This window comes from Neofelis nebulosa, chromosome 2 (assembly GCF_028018385.1).
Source record: "Neofelis nebulosa isolate mNeoNeb1 chromosome 2, mNeoNeb1.pri, whole genome shotgun sequence".
Taxonomy (NCBI): Eukaryota; Metazoa; Chordata; class Mammalia; order Carnivora; family Felidae; genus Neofelis; species Neofelis nebulosa.
In genome coordinates, this window is record NC_080783.1 from 179,471,653 (window position 1) to 179,487,990 (window position 16,338).

Here is a 16,338-nt window from a genome sequence, read left to right on the forward strand (position 1 = left end):
AAGTTCTTTTTATTTCTGTAAGCTTACATCTAGATGAAGCATTTAGTTTTTCTTCCTATACAACATAAGAGTGGCAGCTCATAGAATCCAAACACATCATTATTTTTCTGCCTACTCATTTTGAGGAAAAAAAGGGACTATATATAATTCAAAAACTTTCCACAATGCCACCATGCTGCCTGCACAAGATGCTCTTACTACTGCCTCAGTTCTTCCATCATGAATCTCTAGTTGATTCCTTATTCAACAGTGCTACTCTTAACATTTTCTCCTGTCTCCAAGTTCTAAACTTTATTCCAAAAGCTCTGCTAACCTCCTTTCTACCTCAAAATTCCCCTGAATATTTACCCTCTCAGAGAAGGAAGTATCCATCCCTCCTTGCTGCTTGCTAAAGCTAACCTTCCTTCCTCCTGTGCTCTTGATGTCATCTACTCCTCCAGGACCTTCCTCAATAAGGTACTAGTAAGGAAACTCTCCCATCTTTGATAGACTTCCTTCTCCTACACAGCTTCCAGGTCCCATCAATTTCACCCCAAATATCCCTGGCAACTACAACATAACATTTTTTTTTTCTCACTGTCAACACTGAGGCTCTTCTTTTTGCTCAGATGATAGCAACATCCATCCTCCCAATTGCTGTCTCTACCTCTGATTTCTCCCTTTGCAGTTTGTCAGATCTAATGCACCAGCTTCATCCTCTAAAGCACAGCCCTAACTTTCACTTTCTTACTTAAAAAGCTTTAATTGGATTGATTATATATCAAGTCACTTTCAAAGTTCACAGCATGGTATTTGAAGCTCTCCAGAAAGGTAGTCTCCATCCATCAGATTTCTTAAGTACACCAGGCTCTTTCCAACAGGAGGCGTGTAACATACAATACAACATACAAAATGTAACCTGCTGAATACATACTATGCATCATTCATTCTGCTGTTCATTTTTAAATTACATCATTCATTCTGCTGTTCATTTTTTAATTAAATTAAAACTACCTTGGTTTGTGAACATAATTCATTCCAGAAACATGCTTTTAATCCAAAGCACTTGTATATCAAAGAGAATTTCAAGAATCACTGGCTTAGTTGTAATCATGTGATGTTTGGCCTCACATACTACTTGTATTGCAAGACATTGCTTTATCAAGTTAAAATTTACTAGAAATGTTTGCTCATCTTACAGAACAGTCACAGATCAAGTTACTTGCCATCCAAGGTTTTACTATATTTATTTATCAAAGACCAACCATGTATCAGATACTCTTGTAGGCAATGAGGATGCAGCAGTGAACCTAACAGTCAAAAAGCTCTATCTTCATGCAGCTTATAATTCAAGTGGGAGAGATGGACAATAAGCAAATACGTAAAATATTATATGGTATATCAGATGGCAGTAAGTGCTATAAATAAAAATAAGGAACTGGAGAGTGTTATGCTAAGTGAAATAAGTCATACAGAGAAAGACAGATACCATATGTTTTCACTCTTGTGTGGATCCTGAAAAACTTAACAGAAGACCATGCGGGAAGGGAAGGAGGGGGGGGAAGAGAGGGAGGGAGGCAAACCATAAGAGATTCTTAAAAACTGAGAATAAACTGAGGGTTGATGGGGGGTGGGAAGAAGGGGAAAGTGGATGATGGGCACTGAGGAGGGCACCTGTTGGGATGAGCACTGGGTGTTGTATGGAAACCAAGTTGACAATAAATTTCATAAAGAAAGAAAGAACGAAAGAACGAAAGAACGAAAGAAAGAAAGAAAGGAAGGAAGGAAGGAAGGAAGGAAGGAAGGAAGGAAGGAAGAAAGAAAGAAAGAAAGAAAGAAAGAAAGAAAGAAAGAAAGAAAGAAAGAAAGAAAGAAAGAAAGAGAAAGAAAGAAAGAAAAATACAGACAGGAAAGGGCAAGAGGAAATGGTAACAGGTATGAAGTATGGTTAGGGAAGGGGCTCACTGAGAGACATCTGGGCAAAGATCCAAAGAAAATAAGGGAACAAGCCATGAGGATATCTAAGGGAAGACGAGTCCAGGCAGAGGGAACAGAGTAGAAAGCCCCTGAACTGGGAACACCCGCATGTCAACAATGGCAACGAGTATCCTTCCTGTATGACTGGAGCAAAGTGAGGGAAAGTGTAGTAGAACAGAGAAAACGGAGGCTAGATCATGTGGTGCCAGTGTAAGAACTCTGGCTTCTACTGAGTGAGCTGAAAGCCTTTGGATGGTTTTGAGCAGAGGAGGGTCACAATCTAACTCAAGTTTTTAAAGGATCACTCCAGGGTGCCTGGGTGGCTCAGTCATTTAAGCATCCAACTCTTGATTTCAACGTTTGTGAGAATGAGCCCTGAGTCAGGCTCTGCGCTCTCAGCTACCAGATAGCTGATAGCACAGGGCCTGCTTGAGATTTTCTCTCTCCCTCTCTCTCTGTTCCTCCCCTGCTCATGCTCTGTCTCTCTCAAAAATAAATATTTAAGGGGCGCCTGGGTGGCTCAGTCGGTTAAGCGGCCGACTTCAGCTCAGGCCACGATCTCGCGGTCCGCGAGTTCGAGCCCCGCGTCGGGCTCTGGGCTGATGGCTCAGAGCCTGGAGCCTGCTTCCGATTCTGTGTCTCCCTCTCTCTCTGCCCCTCCACCGTTCATGCTCTGTCTCTCTCTGTCTCAAAAATAAATAAACGTTAAAAAAATTAAAAATAAATAAATAAATATTTAAAATAGTAATAATAACAATAGCAATAAAAATAATAAATGAAATGATCACTCCAGCTGGTATGTGGAGAAGAACCTGTAGGGAGCAAGGTTAGAAACAGGGAGACCAAGCAAAACAATGATGGAAGCTTAGACCAAGAATTTGCTGATGGATCAGACTGTGGAGTGTGAGAAAAAGAGGAGCCAATGATGACTCCAAGGTTTTTGAACCGAAGAACTGCTAGGACAGAGAAGCAATTTTTACGGAGATGGGTTGATGGTGAGAGGAATAGATAATTAAAGGTGAGTAGGAGGAAATCAGGAGTTCAGCTTTTTTTTTTTTTTTTCCATTTTTTAAATGTTTATTTCGGAGAGAGAGACAGAGCATGAGAGGGGGAGGGGCAGAAAGAGAGGGAGACACAGAATCCGAAGCAGGCTCCAGGTTCTGAGCTGTCAGCACAGAGCCCCGTGCGGGGCTCAATCTTATAGACTGTGAGATCATGACCTGAGCTGAGGCTGGATGCTTAACCAACTGAGCCACCCAGGTGTCAGAAGTTCAGTTTTATACATGTTAGCTTTGAGATACCTACCAAGTATCCAAGTAAACTTGTCAGTTAGATATACACCTTGGAGTTCAGTGGATGAGTCCATGGTGAAGATATCTGGGAGTTATCAGTGTAGGGATGGTTTTAAAAGAATGAGACTAGAGATCCCCAGGGAGTGAATGGAGACAGAACTGAGCCTTGGAGCACTCTAATGTTTAGAAATTTGGAGATGAGAAAACAGGAAGAGAGGCCAGGAAGGAACAGGCAGTAGATAAGAGGAAAGCCTAGAAGTGTAATATCATGAAGACTGAGAACCACTCAATTTAGCAATATGGTGGTCACTGGTGACCTTGACAAGAGCAGCTTTGGAATAGCGATGAGGATACAAGCTGACTGGAGTGGGTTCAAGAAAGACTGGGATGAGAGGAAGTGGAGGTAGTGATTGGGTATAGACAGAACTTTCAAGGCCATGTAACCACACACTACCACATGTGCTTTATAGGATAATTAAAAGATAATTCTCTTAATCTTTGCATCAACCTTATGAAATAGGTACCATTTATTATTCCCATTTAGAGATCAGAAAACCAAGGCTCAGAAAAGTTAAATAATTTGTCCAAAACCACAATCTGTGAGTGGTAAGGCCAGGATCCCAACACTAGTTTGTCTAATTCTAAAGCCTAAGATTGTCAACTCCGTGATGGAGCCTCCCAATCTTTGGGAGGAGGCAGCTGTGACATATTCCTGTTCTCAAGGATTCACTGGTTCTTTAACAAGGTCCTATACCTCTACAACCACCCCTTTTAGGAAACACCAAAGCAGACTCCTATTTTCCCTTGTGAACTTGTCAGTGCTCCTGTAAATGAAGTCATTACTTCACTGACCTGAGTTAGGAAGCACTGATCCTTTGCCATTCTTCACATCCACCACCCAGGTGGCTTCTTTACCCCCAGGGCCATCCTTCACCTTGAAGGCAAAAATACCACCAATTTTCTTCACAAACTGTTCCCCTTCCTGTAAAGAAAAAACAAACAAACAAACAAACTTTGGGAGTTATATGAAGTTCGTTTCTCTGGATTTTTCCCCAAATTAAATGTTTAAATAGATACATGATGTGAACAGCCAGGCCTGCCGCAATCCCCAAGCTCCCTTAGGATCTTTTACCCAGAAAAATCTGAAAGGCAACAGGCAACAACTCCCTCATCTGCCAAATCCTTTGTTGACAATGGCTTTCTGGATACAACTGGTGGAAGGAAAGGGAGGATGGGGGTGGGCACAGTAGCATGTTCTACTGAAGCAGCTTTCCTATGTCATAGTTTCGGAAAGATTCACTCTGGCCTGCCTAAATACTGGACACCCCCCCCCCACACACACACACACACACCCCAGTCTCTCTCTCTTTTTTTTTTTTTTTTGCAGATAAATTCCTTTACATGTGTTTCTGGTTTTCCACACTTAGAACTTAAACATAACTGGTTCTGAAAGCAAAGTCTTTTTGGGTAGAGGGGTCAACTTATTTTCTGGGTTAGTATAGAGAATTATACAAGTACTATGTCAACCACCAATTACTTTTGGATCTTGGGGGAATGAAGCTGGAAAGTTATTTTAAGTTATTTTAAGTTACATTTAGGAGAAATTATTAACGACAATAATAATCTTTTCAGGGCTATAAAGTTTTCAAGTGCTTTCATATACATTATTTCCTTAATCTCCATAAACCCCTGTAAGTAGTTTGACAGGTATTAATATCAGCTCATTGAAAAGAAAAAAACAACTGAGATTCATAAAGGTTAAGAACACGTCAGACTATGCTCTATCTGGCTGCTGAGTAATCCACCTAATATAATTCATCTAACATTAACATAAGCCATCTAACACGTCCAAGTGGAATTTCTTAAATGTGGCTCCCCATACCCTATAGGATGAAGTCTGTCTTTACGTATCACTCAAAACTCTTCAAAATCTGAGGGATGTTTATCTGTTCTTAGCTTCAGCTACTTTCTCATTCTCCTCAGTCTTCATGTTCTAACAATACTGATCATCCTGAATTCCATAACCACATGTGCCTCCATGCCTTTGCTCATGTCCCATCCCAGCTCACTCACCTCCTCCTAGTCACATTCTCACACGAACCTCATCAAGTCCCTGCTCACTTGCTAATTCTTCTGGGAAGGCGTTTCTGTCTCTGCTGGACACTTTGATAGCCCTTTGCCCAATGCATCCATGGTTCTACTTAAAGCAGTTATTTTTTTTTCCCCTGGGAAAATTTTTCCATGTTTATCTTCCCACTAAACGCTGTTCCCTGAGGGGAAGGGACATATGGCTAGTAAATTGCACGACCAGAACTCAATCCCAGTTTGGTTTAATTCTAAATTCAAGGCTCTTGTCGTTTGACCATACTGTATTACAAAGTAGGTTACATCAATATTTCCAACTGTAACCTATGAAAGCAGTTTCTGTCTCCATAAAGGAATTTTTTAAAAGCAAGTTCAAGTCTTCTCCACATTCCTTGAGATCTTTTCTCTCTCAAGTTTCTGTGAAAACAATCTAGAAGAGGGAGTTAATAATCCTGATATAGTGGGCCACCCAAGAGCCAGGTTTCCCTTGGGGCCAACAGGTCATGAATGACTATTTCCAGGTGCATCCATGCCATCTGCTTGCATAATGCCTCAGGAATAGAGCTATGACAGACACCAACAAGTCAGAGCAGGAAAACCCCAGCAAACATTTAGGAATTCTACCTAACATACTTGGAGAGAAATTCCACCTGCCTCCTTAAAACAGATGTAGATTGATTTTGCACTTGTTGTTACTTTTAAGAATCAACTGATGCTCTGATAAAATAACATTTTTCACCGAAGAGGACGTGAGAGAGTAAGGAAATGGACAAGGAGAGAGTTAAAAGGGAGAAAATACACATTTTGTGAAACTAAAGATCATTAATACTAAGAAAGTTCTAAGTGTGTTCTTGAGTGAAGAAAAGTACTTCTTTCTGAGTAGGCAAAAGGTCAAGGAGTAGGGCCTGTCTCAAACTTAACTGGAACAAAAAGTTAAGACAGAATTCAAAGAAGGGCAACGGGGTATTGCTAACAACGACAAAAGTGGAAATAAAATCTCTTGCCAGACTTCCTTTGCTAATGCAGAAAATGCATGAATTGACAAAAGATTTCAAGACTTTCACTCTTTCTAGTCCTTACAAACATTTAGGAAACTTACAATCGTGGGAAGGAAACAAGGGGACAAAGTCCATGCAAGTGAGGTTATGGAGGGAGGAGAAAAGGATTAAAATGGGAGCAGGAGGAATACATTTGCAAAGTTAAAAGAAGATGGAATAAAAATGGAAAAACAGCACTGGTTTGTTCATCTCAATAATGAAGTATTCAGTGATTGACATATAGCCATACCAGATACTCTCTAATTATTTTTATTTGATTTTTTTGACAGAATAAAGTTGGAAAAAATGGGGTAACTTGGTAGAAGCAATTATCTGATGGATTGCTCTGCAGGCAAATATTGGTGGCAAGAAAAAAAAATTCAAGTTGAACCCTTATAGAGTCCAACTTCAGTTTAGTGGACATACAGAATGAAAGAAATTAAACAGTAATGAGAGGGGGGCCTCAGAGCTGGCTCAATCAGTAGAGCATGCAACTCTTAATCTCAGGGTCATGAGTTCGAGCCCTATGTTGGGGGAAGAAATTGCTTTAAAAAAAAAAAACAAGGGGCGCCTGGGTGGCGCAGTCGGTTAAGCATCCGACTTCAGCCAGGTCACGATCTCGCGGTCCGTGAGTTCGAGCCCCGCGTCAGGCTCTGGGCTGATGGCTCGGAGCCTGGAGCCTGTTTCCGATTCTGCGTCTCCCTCTCTCTCTGCCCCTCCCCCGTTCATGCTCTGTCTCTCTCTGTCCCAAAAATAAATAAAAAACGTTGAAAAAAAAATTTTTTAAAAAAACAAACAACAACAAACAAAAAAACAATAATAAGATATTTTTTCCTATTAGATTGGTTTTTATAAACCAGCCAACATAGCACTAGAGAAGGTGTGAAGAAAAAACAGTCACACCCACGAGCTGTTGTTTGTAAATTAGTGCCCTCTTTTTGGTCAGTGGATAGGTTGGCAATATATACCAAAATGCAAAATAGATACCCAAACCAATAATTTCCCCCTTTAATTATTTATACTAAAGTGATCATGGTGTCAAGTACTTATTTTTTTAACTTAAAAAAATGTTTATTTTTGAGAGAGAAGGACACAGAGCAGGGGAGGGGCAGAGAGAGAGGGAGACACAGTATCTGAAGCGGGTTCTACACTGACAGCAGAGAGCCCGAGCAGGGCTCGAACTCACAAACCATGAGATCATGACCTGAGCCAAAGTTGGTCTCTTAACTGACTGAGCCACCCAGGCACCCAGCATTATGTATTTAAAGATGAGTTAAAAAGGGAAATTTACTATACCACTCACTATTTTACTTGCAAAATTTAAATACAACCAATGTTCATCATAAGAGACTAGTTAAATAGATGATACATAAATTCAAAAGTGCACTAGGTGGCCATTAAAACTAATGGTAAGGATTTATATGTATGGGCATGGAACACAGTGTTAAGAGAAAAAAGCGGGTTATAAAACAGGTATTTCCCCCCACCCCCCGCCACCCCATGCAGGTATATCCCCACAAGATGGTGGCAAGACAGGTCTGTGGCTCCTGGGCTGGTGCCTGCCTGCTCAGAACTGGCAAACCTTGCTCTCTGTCTACCTCTGGAAGGTTGTTGATCATGAAAATCTTAGAAATACAGGGACCTTTGTCAAAACACCAGTCACACTGACTCTTTTCCCACCCACAATTCAATCAATCACTTTAGATGTTAATAAGTTCTTTGTGCTACAATAAGGAGGAGAAATGCACAATGTATGCCTTTCACACTGTAACATGAATGAAATACACAGTTTAACTTTCCTGAATCCTTTTATTTCAACCCACTTTGGTCACCTTAATAGATGTTTAATTAGAACTGTGTGGCTGTGGCTATAACTGTGCCTTATTGGTCTGAAACTTAATATCAGTAATGATATCCCAAGATGCCTTTAGTTTTGAAACAATGAAGTAAATATGTAATTCCATCTAAAGAGAATAGCTCTCAAAGAAAAAAGAGAGAGAGAGAGAGAGAGAGAGAGAGAGAGAATAGCTCTTTTTGAAAAAAGTTAGTTAAATTGCCTTAGTGTGATTAGTATCTATTAAGAACTAATTATTGTACATAAAAATAGATTTGTATACAGAGTATAATTTTAAAAACCCAACACATATTGTATGTTCCTAGTTATATAGCACTGTATAACATAGAGAGATGTCTGAAACAATGTCAATCACTGTTAACATTTTAGTGAACTCGAAGTAATGGAATTGCAGGGGATTTTTTTTTTTTTTAAATGTGTGTATTTTTGAGAGAGACAGAGAATTGGCTGGGGGAGGGACAGAGAGAGAGGGAGACACAGAATCAGAAGCAGGCTCCAGGCTCTGAGCTATGAGCACAGAGCCCAATGCAGGGCTCGAACTCACAAACCATGAGATCATGACCTGAGCCAAAGTCGGACACTTTACTGACTGAGCCACCCAGGCACCCCTGGAAATGCAGGGGATTTTTAATTTTTCTTTTCTATATATAGTGTGAATTTCTTTTAAATTAGCATTATTTTTATAAGAAAAACCTACTTTGAAAAAGCTCAAGCACAAAAGATTTATTTTTAAAAAGAGTTTTGTTATTAGGCACATTTAAAGATACACTTTATTATTCTTTCTGAGGCACCTGGATGGCTCAGTCAGTTAAGCATCTGACTCTTGATCTTGCTCAGATCATGATCTCACAATTGATGTGATCAAGCCCCATGTCAGACTCTGTGCTGCCAGCACAGAGCCTGCTAGGGATTCTCTCTTCTTCTTTTTAGTTCAGAAAGAAATCACACCAAAATAAATTAGAATCTCTTTACATACGAACTTTGTCCAAAATTATTATCTCCCCAAAAAAGAAAACTGAGGAGAGTGACAAGGATATTATTAGCCTTTCCTCTACAGTTCAGATTTTAACAGAATTTTACCATAGGTTCTTTATATTATTCAAGTTTGGAGATTTACACATCTCTGAAATACAGTCTTACCAGAATTAAGAAGAAACTATAATAGACACTCAGGAATCTAAAATACATGCAAGGGGTGCCTGGGTGGCTCAGGTGGTTAAGCTCCAAGTCTTGATTTGGGCTCAGGTCATGATCCCAGCATCCTGGGATCAAGCTCCACATTAGGCTCTGCAGTGAGCATGGAGCCTGCTTGAAATATTCTCTCTCTCTCTCTCTCTCTGTCTCCCCCCTTTCTGCCCCTCTCTCCCGCTTGTGCTCTGTCTCTCTCTCTCAAAATAAATAAAACGAAACAAAAAAAAAGGAAAAAAGTCTAAAATACACTCAATACTTGACAGTATCATATAAATTTTCAACTTGTACCCTTTCATGGCAACAACTGGCTCAAGGCTCTAGGCTCAAGGTCCTCCCGGTAGTATTTTATACAAATCTTACTTACCTCTTCAAGTTTCTTCTCAATCTCCTTAAAGACAAGATTTGCCTTAAATCCATCAAACGCAGAGCTAGTTGGAGCAGCCTCAATTTGATGAGTTCTAAAAGAATTGGAGAAAAGAAATCAATTTCAACCCATGGAGTCATGCAGATATTAGGTTTTTCAATAGTTAACAATAGTAATTTTCAAAAGTCCTAAGAACAGAGATGTTGTGGCTCTTACCAAAGAAAACCATAATTAAACCCATAAAATAATTAAGCTTTTCTTCCCATTTTTCTACAAATATTTAGTGTTCACTAGGTGGTAGGCACTGCCCTTAAAAATACATAGACCAAACTGGGACTGCAAGCTGGTGCAGCCACTCTGGAAAACAGTATAGAGGTTCCTCAAAAAACTAAAAATAGAACTACCCTATGACCCAGCAATTGTACTACTAGGCATTTATCCAAGGGATACAGGTGTGCTGTTTTGAAGGGACACATGCCCCCCATGTTTATAGCAGCACTATCATCAATAGCCAAAGTACGGAAAGAGCCCAAATGTCCATCAATGGAGGAATGGATAAAGAAGATGTGGTAAATATATACAATGGGGTATTACTCCGGTAATCAAAAAGAATGAAATCTTTCCATTTGCAACTGCGTGGATGGAACTGGAGGGTATTAGGCTAAGTGAAATTAGTCAGTCAGAGAAAGACAAAAATCATATGACTTCACTCACATGAGGACTTTAAGAGACAAAACAGATGAACATAAGGGAAGGGAAACAAAAATAATATAAAAACAGGGAGGGGGACAAAACAGAAGAGACTCGTAAATATGGAAAACAAACTGAGGGTTACTGGAGGGGCTGTGGGAGGGGGGATGGGCTAAATGGGTAAGGGGTATTAAGGAATCTACTCCTGAAATCATTGTTTCACTATATGCTAACTAATTTGGGTGTAAATTTTAAAAAATAAAAAATAAAATTAAAAAAAATTACATAAACCAAAGAAACCTACCCTCATGAAGCTAGTTGGGGAGAGAGAGAATGAACAAGCAAAAAAATGTGAAATATAGTTACTATAAGGAAAATAAAGCAGGTCAAGAAGATATAGATAAATAATATATGTGTGTGTTGGGTGTTCTATTTTAGATAGTCTGGTCAGATAGGCCTCTCTGAGGGGGTGATATTTAAATTAGGTTGTAAATTTTTTAAATGAGCTAGCCATGTAAAGATAAACTGGACTATTCAAGCAGCCTCCTAACCATTTTCCCCACCTCTGTTCTCGCCTCCCCCCTCCCCAATTCATTCTGCACACTGTTGTAAGAACTATCACCAAGCAACCTACAGTTGACCCTTGAACAATGTGGGAATTAGGGGTGCTGACCCCTGTGCAGTTGAAAATTCTCCAGAGCTTTTGATTCCCTAAAAACTTAACAACTACTAAGAGCCTATTGTTGATCAGAAGCCCTACCTATAACATAAAATGTCAGTTAACACATATTTTGTATGTTATATGTATTATGTACTGTATTCTTACAATAAAGTGAGCTACAGAAAAGAAGGTGACATTAAGAAAATCATAAGATGGAGCACCTGGGTGGTTTATTCGGTTAACCGTCCAACTTCGGCTCAGGTCATGATCTCACAGCTTGTGAGTTCAAGCCCCATGTCAGGCTCTGTGCTGACATGACAGCTCAGAGCCTCGATTCTGCTTTGGATTCTGTGTCGCCCTCTCGCTCTGCCTCTCCCCTGCTTACACTCTGTGTCTCTCAAAAATGAATATTTTTAAAAATTAAAAAAAAATAAAATCATGAGGAAGATGGAGCACCTGGGTGGCTCAGATGGTTAAATGTCTGACTCTTAGTTTCAGCTCAGGTCATGATCTCAGTTTTGTGAGTTCGAGGCCCACGACAGGCTCTACACTAACGGTGAGAAGTGATGGTGGTCTGAACCCCAGTGAAGGCAGTCTGCCAGTGGAAATGGAGAGAAGGAAGTGCATTCAAATACATTTTAGAGACAGAATCCATTGGCTTTGCTACCAAAGAGTAATGAGGAGGATCTAAGGGTGGGGGGAAAGGACACGAATATTCAGGTGTTCCTGAATAACTGAGGGGGCAGTGGTGCCACATACGGATAAAAGGAAGAAAGCAGTGGAAGTAGAGGGGATCGAAGTTGCATTTTAGACACATGAAGTAGGAGATGTCTGTGAGACAAAAAGGCAGTTGGATATGAGAATCTGGAGCTCAGAGGAGAGGCTGAGGCTGGATATAAAATGGGAATAACTATCAACATAATCAAAGTATTTAAATCCATGGGAACTGATAAGCTTCCCTTGAGGGAATTATAGACAAAGAAGAAAGGCCAGGACAACATCCTATGGAACTCCATTATTTAGAGAAGAGGAAGCATCAGCCAATGATACAAGAGGTGTTGCAGAAGCTGAGAAAGGAGAAAGAATTGGGGAGGGAGGAGTAAACCATGTCAAATGCTGCCAAAGGTCAATAACCCACTGGATTTGGCACCATGGAGAGTAAAGGTGACTTTGACAAAACTAATCTGAAGAAGTAGTGGAAGGCAGAAGTCAGATTATAGTGAATTAAAGAGTGAATAGGAGAGAGAAATACAGACAGTGTGCTTCTTTTGAGATATTACTTTTAGAGGAACAGTGAAAAAGAGTGGTCTCTGGAGGGGATTACGGTATCAAGGAAAATGTGCTTTTTGTTTTTCTTTTTTAAGATTAACATATCAGAGCATTTTTGCCTGCTGATGGTAGTGAACCAGGGAAAAGGAGCTAGAAGAACAAAAGATCTGAGAAGGTGAGAGAGGATGAGATCCAGGGGCCTATGATAAGAAGAAGAGGTGACTCAATGGAAGAAAGAGAATCAGATGGGTGTAATTCTAGATTAGGTCTTGGAATGGAAGATGAAGTAGTCTGGTCTAATGGCTTCTATTTTTTCAACAATGTGTAAGGCAAAGCAATCAGTTGAGAATAAGAGTGAACAAGTAGGTATGGGAAGTCTAAGAAGCCGAAAAGCAAGCCTACTAGAGGAATCATACTAATATCACTAATGAGGAATGGAACCCGCACCCCTGCCATGCTGAGATACATACAGTAAGTACTTAGAGCATGGCATGCTACCCCACACTTCCATGCCTTTGTCAGTGCTACTTCCTGTATCTAGAATACCTCTGTCTTAGCAAATTCCATTTTATCCTTCAAGATCCAGGCCAGGAAACTCCTCTTCTGTAAAACCCTACTAAATGACAGCTTCTCCAGAGCAGATACCACACTTAAAAAATAAAATAAAAAATTGTGTCTCCTGTTCCCAGCATACAATTGGTAAACAGTGACTGAATGGAAGTGAAATTACATTGAATTCTCTCCCTTACCTAAATTCTTATGTTCTCCTGTTCCATTTAGAGCAGAATTATCTATGGTACACTATCTTCCAGTCAAAAGTCTGAATGAATGACCTCAAATAAAGTGGCCACAACTAGTCCTCCACAAGCCCATTTCATTTGTCTAACTTTGCAACTTTTAATCATCACTATGCCCTTTTCTAAGCTTGTCACTTCCTAATTGTATATGATAAAATACTAACTGATACACTGATAAGTAGTACTTTTCAGTGTACAAAGTATCTTGATACTTCATGGAGCAGAGTCCAGACTACAAGCTCCCACAGGCCACAGATACAAGTACCCTCTGCTATCCAACGGTTCCCTTTACGTCACTTTGCTTTTATGAAAGACCAACATTAATCTCTGTTTTTGCTGACCAAAAACAAAACAAAACAAAACAAAAAACCCAAAGAGGATTTTAGCTGCTACAACATGGTAATTGCTTCTTCACTCTGCACCATTTCAACTTTTGAAAGGTTTCATAGGAATGCTCTATTTTCAGATAGCAGGGGAAACTTCTTTATCTTGCCTCCAGATATGATGTGCTAAGAAGGATATCATCACTTCAGTGGTATTTTTTGAAAAAAAAGGTACAATCTGAATCTAATTATGAGGAAACATCAGACAAACGCAAATTGAGAAACATTCTACTCCTAAGGAATGTACTTGTACTCTTCAAAAAAGTCAATACCAAGAATTACAAAGAAAGGCTAAGGAGTTGTTTCAGATTAAAGAAAGCTAAAGAGATATGACAACTAAATGCATTCAGGATCCTAGGTTAGAATCTAGACAAGGAGAAAAAAATGAAGTTTATAGTATATTTTATAAAGATATTATTGGAACAATTGTCAAATTTTGAATATGTTTGTTGGATTAGGTATTATTAGTATGTTATCTATATTAAATTTCCTGATTTTGAAAACTATACTGTGATTAAGAGAATGTCCTTGTTTTTAGAAACATACATTAAATTATTTAGGGATAAAGTATGGGGCGCCTGGGTGGCCCAGTCGGTTAAGCGTCCAACTCTTGGTTTGGGCTCAGGTCATGATCTTATGGCTCGTGAGTTTGAGCCCCATATTGGGCTTCACGCTGATAGTGCGGAGCCTGCTTGGGATTCTCTCTTTTCCTCTCTCTCTGCCCCTCCCTCACTTGCTCTGTCTCTCAAAATACATAAATAAAAACTTTAAAAATTTATAAAAAAAATTATTTAGGGATAAAGAGGCATAAGGTCTCCAACCTCCAACTACTTCAGAAAAAAATATGCACATATATAAATGTATGTAGAGAAAAAGAGATAAAGTAAATGGGGCAGGGGCGCCTGGGTGGCTCAGTCAGTTAAGCAGCTGACTTCGGCTCAGGTTATGATCTCACGATTCATGGGTTCGAGCCCCGCGTCAGGCTGTGGGCTGATAGCTCAGAGCCTGGACCCTGCTTAAGATTCTGTCTCCATCTCTCTCTGTCCCTTCCCCGCTTGTGCTCTCTCTCTCTGTCTCTCAAAAATAAATAAAATGTTAAAAAAAAAAAAAAGCAAATGGGGCAAAATGTAAGCACAAATAGTAAAATTGAGTACAAGGTATATAGGAGTTCCTTGTACTATTCTTATAATTCTTCCCTGTATGTTTTCAATTATGTCAAAATAAAGGATTCTAGTTAAAATAAAAATTTAGAAAATGAAAAAGCTAATCACCTATAATCCTATCACTCAAACTAGTTTCCTATACTCTATTTTCCATATTGCTTCTTCTGGTCCTTCTAGTTTACAAGCATATATACAGCTGTAATCATTACATGGATACACCTTTACTTCTAACTTTTAAATTCTTATATCACTTAGGGTTTTCACACGTTGAGTTAAACTTTCAAGCTAATTTAGATAATTTTCCATAAACAAAACAACAACAACAAAACTGGAGCAATCTAAATATGCCTCAACCATGAAAAAGGGCATCATATCATCATAATTATGGGGTCTATCCATCAAGAAGAGCTAACAATTATAAATGTTTATGCACCCAATTTGGAGGCACCCAAATATATAAATCAATTAATCATAAACATAAGCAATCTTACTGATAAGAATACGGTAATTGCAGGTGACCTGAATACTCCACTTACAACAATGGACAAATCATCTAGGCAAAAAATCAATAAAGAAACAATGGCCCTGAATGATACACTGGACCAAATGGACTCAACAGATATATTCAGAACTTTTCATCCAAAAGCAGCAGAATACACATTCTTCTTGAGTGCACATGGAACATTCTCCAAGACAGATCATATTCTGGGTCACAAAACAACCCTCAATAAACATAAAAGAACCGAGATCATACCATGCATATTTTCAGATCACAACACTATGAAGCTTGAAATCAACCACAAGAAAAAGCCTCCAAATGGACGGAGATTAAAGAACATCCTGCTAAAGAATGAATGGGTCAACCAGGCAATTAAAGAAGAAATCAAAAATAGATGAAAGCAAATGAAAATGAAAACACAACAGTCCAAATCCTTTGAAATGCAGCAAGGGCAGTCCTAAGAGGAAAATACATTGCAATCCAGGCCTATCTCAAGAAACAAGAAAAATCCCAAATACAAAATCTAATAATAGCGCACTAGAAGGAACTAGAAGCAGAACAGCAAAGAAATCCCAAGGCCAGGAGCAGAAGAGAAATAATAAAGATTACAGCAGAAATAAACAATATAGAATCAAACACACACACACACACACACACACACACACACACACAGTAGAACAGATTAATGAAACTAAGAGCTGGTTTTTTGAAAAAATAAACAAAATTAATAAACCACTAGCCAGACTTCTTAAAAAGAAAAGAGAGAGGACCCAATAAGATAAAATCATGAATGAAAGAGGAGCAATCAAAACCAACACCACGGAAATACAAACAATTATCAGAGAATACTATGAAAAATTATATGCCAACAAACTGACAACCTGGAAGAAATGGACAAATTCCTAGACACCCACAGACTACCAAAACTCAAACAGGAAGAAATAGAAAATTTGAACAGACCCATAACCAGCAAAGAAATTGAACAAAAAAATCTCCCAACAAATAAAGAGTCCTGGGCCAGATGGCTTCCCAGGGGAATTTTACCAGACATTTAAAGCAGAGTTAATACCTATCCTTCTTAAGCTGTTTCAAAAAA

At 39.2% G+C, this 16,338-nt stretch overlaps 1 protein-coding gene across 1 annotated transcript in view; it reads right to left on the bottom strand.

Annotated features, from left to right (window-relative positions):
- Window positions 1-16,338, bottom strand: part of SCP2 (sterol carrier protein 2) — a 127,922-nt gene that overhangs the window by 12,156 nt on the left and 99,428 nt on the right. Inside the window, 2 exon segments of the mRNA XM_058717355.1 lie at window positions 4,101-4,230; window positions 9,781-9,874. Of these exon segments, the coding sequence (XP_058573338.1) occupies window positions 4,101-4,230; window positions 9,781-9,874 (224 nt within the window).